Genomic DNA, 6000 nt, shown 5'->3' with positions numbered 1-6000 from the left:
CGCTATCTTTTTCTAATGCGGTCTCTTGTCTCCAACTCAATGTTAGTATCTGAATATCAGAAAACCGCACCCACCGTATGAAACAAACACCTGAGCTGGCTGCTAAAACTTGAATCACCAAAGCCCAAACTTGAAGCTTGTTTGTTCTATAAATAATTTCTGATCCGAAGCCTGAATACTAAACAAAAGATTTTGTTCTTCTGGACCAAAACTTCAAAAATAAAAATAAAAAATATATATATAATTTCGTTTATTGTTCAAAAAACATAACAACCTCGTTTGAGTCTTTTCTCAAAGAAACATAACAAATATTTGTTTTCGTTTTGTGGCTTCTGAACACAAATTCCGAAACAGTATGAGTTTTTTTGTTTTTTTTTTTATGATATAGTTTACTAGTTGAAAAGATATGATACAATAAACAATTCAGATGCAAGTAGGCATCGATGATCGACCTCTCTTTAGTTTTAGCAGCAATATGAATAAATTAAAAGAAAACTAAGGTTTAAAATTTATTAGAACTCAGCCGTAGAAAAAAAGTTTAAAAGCATATTAACTAGTTGTAAAACTACAGAAACAGAATAATAAAGAAGACATGAGAAATAGAGAGAATGGAAAAATTCTATTGAGGCTCATATATTTATAGTACAATTATAACTTCTTCTCCAAGTCGTAATCTTCTAATATGCATAAAAAATCTCCTAAAAGATATAGACATCCATTCCATAAATATTCATAACATATTGAGCTTTTGAATTGTACAAGACTTCGTATAATAAGATCTATAGCCGCTCCAGATTGTTGTGGGGTGGGCGACTATTTTGTACACTAATTAATAAGTCTGAAAAACCAACTGATAATAATTACATCATTTCACATGAGTTTCACGTTATTTTCCATCAATATTAATATTAAGTAATTTTAAGTATCAACTTTAACTTGGAGTGCTAACATTATTTAAGTATTTGAACAAAAATATGAGATAATGCACAGATCAAGATACCAACACAGTATCTCTTAAGCATTTGTCTGAGATGTTTAAGCCTCATAATAGGAGCTTTCTTCCTCTTTCTGTATCTCACTTGTGCTTGTCATTACTGAACTACCTGCAGCTACATCAGGTGGCACACCGCCTGATTCAGATATTTTTGTCACCCTCTGTAATTCATCGGTTACCTCTGCCGAACGAGCCAGGAACTGTTCATCAGTCAATTGCTGTTCCTTCTCTAATGGTGATTTTTTGGGTTGCCTGATGGCTGCTGCTGCTTCTGCCATCGCTACAGGAGGTGGCTGAGGTGGGACCCAAGAAGATCGTTGGACAGGTCGTTCACTTGCCCCACTGGAATAACTGATCTTGCTCTCTTCAGGTTCTAGTTCATTAACACGGACATTCTTTTGTTGCCACCAAGGAGCTGAACCTTCCCCATTAACCTGGTAGACGGAATTGGGGCCACCATTATCTTGACCATAGGAATAAAGTCCATTGGTGTTTTCAGGAGTGTAGGTTGAGTTTCCCTGTGACTGTGTGGTCTCCCAAGGCTGGAAAGTATAAGCACATATTAGTGGAAATAAAAAAAAACGGAGCAAACATGTGTGGAGAAATTATGTCTTCATATAAAGACTAAACAGTGTAAAATTGAGAAACTGAACCTTGGGCTTTGGTGCTAAGCGAGGATTTGATACAGGTTGGTCTGGGTTTGGTGGTAGATCATTGATTTCCTGAAGCAAATAAGCACACATAAATACTACTAATATACATGAAAACAGCTCAAAATTTCCTCCAAAAAAAACCAAAAACATATAAGGAAAGCTTACTCGGATATTCGGAGGCCTTTCACCTCTTTGAATCATAGACATTATCTGCAAGTGAATGCAAAAAGTGGTACTGGCATATGTAAGAGTACATTCTGGAAGAGTACAATCAGTGATCACAGGTTGGGAAATTGGTTCAATTGGGTTCCAGTCAAAACCATAATTGTCGGTTACAATTCAGGCAAATTGATCCAAAAACCAAAACACTTTTGTTCAACTTTTATACAGATAGTTAAGCGTGTTAAATATGATTACATATCAATATTACTATATTAGTACATAAAACTTATAATTTTTAATTGCAACAATTTGAGGAGGATGTATGCATTAAACATACAATTTGGGTCAAATTGACCCATTTATATGTAAATGGGTTTAAATGGGCACATCTGGGATCTAGGGGTGAGTGGATATCTAAGTTTAATGCCGACTCAATTACTTTTGTTTTAATAGATAGCAACCTTTGTTGCTTTAAGATAGTGAAAAAGCCTTTCAAGTATATAGCAGACTAGCAGACAATTGGCCGTTTGGCACACACGAAAAATTACCTCCATATAAGATTTTGGGTGGGGTGGCGTAGCAGAGGGTTCCACAGAAGCAGGTGGTGGTGACAAGGATCTTGCTGTTCACAAAATATTAGTCACTAAACAACTAAAACATAAAGAACAAATGTATGATGAATATTCAACTAGTTATGATTACCTGAGGGTAAGTCGTAGTCTGCCCTGCCATTTGCATAGGATGGCTGAGATGTTGCAAAAAATAAGTGAAATTAGAGTTAGTAAAATATGATAAATTGACTGATAGCTTTGAATGGCCTTTTAAAGATATCTGAACCACTGTTAAGGCATGGATAATTTTACTCACCCTTGAGCTTGTGACTTGAACTTCTCGCCCCAAAATGTTACTTTGACCTGAAAAACAAAAGGAAACTTAAGAAGCTAGAAGATGCGAACCAATTCTCAGAAGAAATTTTATATTTAGAGAGCTCTTCATTTATTCATTACTCCATCAGTTCGAACTCATATCCAGTCAATTGTGACAACCGGAAGTATCACGGCATGATATTTAGCCAAAATCAGGATACTGTGATTCAGTCTTAGAATAACCAAGATTTGAGGTGTCAATGCTAACCCATGTACATATGAATGATGTGTTGTAGATTGGGTTAGATAATAGGTCAACTGGGTTTTCCAGGTAAAATTTACCCATGGTTTATATTCATATCATACTACCTCCTAAATCGCATTATTCCGGTGATTATATGTGACAGACAATTTATTTTACATGAAGTGTAAAAAAATGAAAAGGGTAAGTGTATGTCGGTCAACCGCCCAAACAAACCAATTTAAACTGCTTACCCCACCACCCATTCTGCTACCTCTACCAATGATAAGCATAGATAATAAAGTAGAAATTCTTTTCCAAACAGTTCCCTTATCTCCTAAGGAGCTCAACCTATTTTAGAGCAAAGAATCTTCTTTTTTCAGAAAAGGGGAGATCAAAGTTCCAATCATCTATTCATTATAACATAAGCATAATTGTAGACTTGTGATCGAGTACTAGCGTATCTTGAGAATGCATTTCAAACATACATACTTTAATACAATATCTCAAGAGCCTAGTTTATAATATTAACAACGATGACACACTAAACTTTTTTAAACTATCCAACGAAATCATAAAATGCAATGACATGTTGGTATGGAGTTTTTTTAATCAAAGAGGACGGTACCTCATTTGTGTTTAATCAAAGAGATGTTCACAAAGAAGTACTAGAGCTGGCAATCTAACAAAGAGAAGTCCATAGATCCCCTAAAGTTTCATGTGAGATAATATTTCACCGTAAGCACTTGAATGATTCTTAGGCATGATAATACAATAGAAATGCACAAAGAATGGGCCAAGTTAATATCATATGCTCATCTATAATCTTAATAGTATAATAAGAAAAGGAATGTGAAACAAAGCCTCCTAATGACCACAGGAACACTTTCTAGCCTTCCATTGAAGAAAAAAATATCACCTATTTTTAATTACTTTAACTAGAGATAATTACAAGTTCTAGCCTTAGAGAAAAACTCCCATTAGTTAATTAGTTGTTTTTCACCATTTAACATTAATCTCCAACATATTATTAATAACCCCTTTTTCTTTGACAAGATACCAATACTAATTTGCACTTTCAAATAAATGAAAACACTTACACATCCTTTAAGGCTTTAACTTTATATTTCACATATGTGCAAATACGAACATTATGTATTATAAAATTTCAAAACTGAAGTTAACAAAAACATTTAAAATATACTAAGAATAAATATATTTATAACTCACATAAAGTTTCAAAAAGGTGTCATCTTTAACCTATTGCTTCCTATCTATCATATATGTATCAGAATGTATCAATCAAGAATAACGACTTCCAGCTAATCACAAATCCTCCCCTACCTTCCAACTTCCTTATTGAGTTACTCATTGACTTCATTTCCTGCACTTGCACATCTAATAGACTCAAAAGTTCCCCAAAGTATTTCTTCTCTGTCAGGAGCAAAGATAGTTTTCATTATTCAACAAACAGGTAACAAAAAAATACAACAGAACAGTAAACTGAAGAAAAAAAAATTACCTTCCGTCTTCGACACCAACATCTCCTGGCTAGCACGTGCCACATCGGCTGCTGCTGCTGCTGCAGCTTTTGCGGCGGCAGCAGCTTCTTCAGCCAATGTTGGTTTTCTGTTGGTTTCCTTTGCAAGGTCGTCTTCACTGTCTTCATGTACAACTTTCCGGATCCAAGATTTCAATCTTGGAACGACGGCATTCTAAAACCAACGGAAGTGTCAGCTGATATTATATTTCGATAATTCCCAAACGGTATACTAGTAAAGAGTAATATTGCACAACTAACTATTACACTGAAGATTCAACAACAAAAAGGTAGAAAATTAGCCAATAGCTAACTCCATCACGCCATAAAATTGATACCCCACTACTTAAAAAAGCAGATCTTTAAAGATTTTCACCTTAAAAACTACAGCTGTTCCAGCACCTGAAACAGCAAGAACTCCAACAGCGATAATAGCATGTGACCAATGGAACCGTGATGGTGTCAAGATCCCCAATTTAGAACTGGGAACAGCCGGAGCAGCTGCTACAGGTTGCAGAGACTGAGTCGGCGCTTGCTGTTGAGCATTTGACGCAGGCTGCGACTGGCCACCTATTATCATCGTAAATTAGATAACATCATGCGAGACATATTTCACTTCCTTGTACCAAAATTTATCCACATCATAAATTCACAACCCAATGGAAAACTTAACAGTAACTATAGATGCATAACTTCCTCTATACATGATACGTCTAAAAGTCAAACTAGGAACACTCTAGAGAAATAAAAGATTTCACCTTGATTTGTAACAACTGGTGGAGTAGCCGAAACACTAGGAGAATCATCCTGCAATTTACACACCACAAAAAAACCCAAAATTTATGAATAATCCTAATCATAAGTACTCATATGTCTGTAAAAATGACAACTAATCTTACTGGAACACGACGAAAGGCTTCGTCGATCTCCTCCTTAGTGAGTCCTTTCCTTTCGAGAAAAGATCGTCTATACATAACAGGTGATCCCTTAACTTTAGGATGTGAAAGAAACTTGACAGCATTCTGAACTTGATCCTCTCGTATCGGTTCCGTATTAACGAATATCGACGGTTCCTTAGGAGGAGCAACTTTTTCGGTATCTTGTTGATTATCATTAGTACTTACTGGTTTTACAGTCTCAGTAACTATAATTAATCAATCAATACATACAACATATATATATATATATATATATTAATTAACTAAGTTTATAATAATAATTAAACAGATAGTATATATATAAAAATTGAATTAGATGAGATTAAAAATAGACCTGGATTTTGGGAATTTCCATCAGCAGGATTTGGGGGAGTTGCCATTCTTCTTCAGACTAAACTATTTTAACTTTATTACACTAAAAAAAAAACAAAAATCGCAACTTTAATATTATGACTGTAACTTTAAAGGTGGTAAAACTGAGAATAGATGGATTTTCAAAAAGAAAGAGTGATAGCTAAAGATGATGATGACGTCAGCGATTTAGGATGAGGAGTGAAGAGGTTTCGCTCATCCCGACGAAAACTTTTGCGAGAATATGCTCCAAGT

At 35.0% G+C, this 6000-nt stretch overlaps 1 protein-coding gene across 2 annotated transcripts; it reads right to left on the bottom strand.

Annotated features, from left to right (window-relative positions):
- Positions 1-746: 746 nt before the first annotated feature.
- Positions 747-5970, bottom strand: LOC122587224 (peroxisomal membrane protein PEX14). 2 transcript variants are annotated; one of them, XM_043759333.1, is made up of 12 exons: positions 5729-5970; positions 5356-5600; positions 5215-5263; positions 4833-5026; positions 4439-4631; positions 4261-4350; positions 2677-2723; positions 2512-2554; positions 2358-2431; positions 1813-1857; positions 1648-1716; positions 747-1536 (listed from the first exon to the last, which is right to left on the bottom strand). In XM_043759333.1, exons 1-12 carry the CDS (start codon positions 5772-5774, stop codon positions 1036-1038), a joined length of 1596 nt encoding a protein of 531 aa, XP_043615268.1. In that variant the 5' UTR covers positions 5775-5970; the 3' UTR covers positions 747-1035. The 2 variants fall into 2 exon arrangements, with proteins under 2 accessions (XP_043615268.1, XP_043615269.1); XM_043759334.1 differs by having other exon boundaries at positions 5356-5579.
- Positions 5971-6000: the final 30 nt, after the last annotated feature.

This window comes from Erigeron canadensis, chromosome 2 (assembly GCF_010389155.1).
Source record: "Erigeron canadensis isolate Cc75 chromosome 2, C_canadensis_v1, whole genome shotgun sequence".
NCBI lineage: Eukaryota > Viridiplantae > Streptophyta > Magnoliopsida > Asterales > Asteraceae > Erigeron > Erigeron canadensis.
The sequence above is the reverse complement of the archived record's forward strand: the minus strand, read 5'-3'. Positions and strand labels throughout refer to the sequence as shown.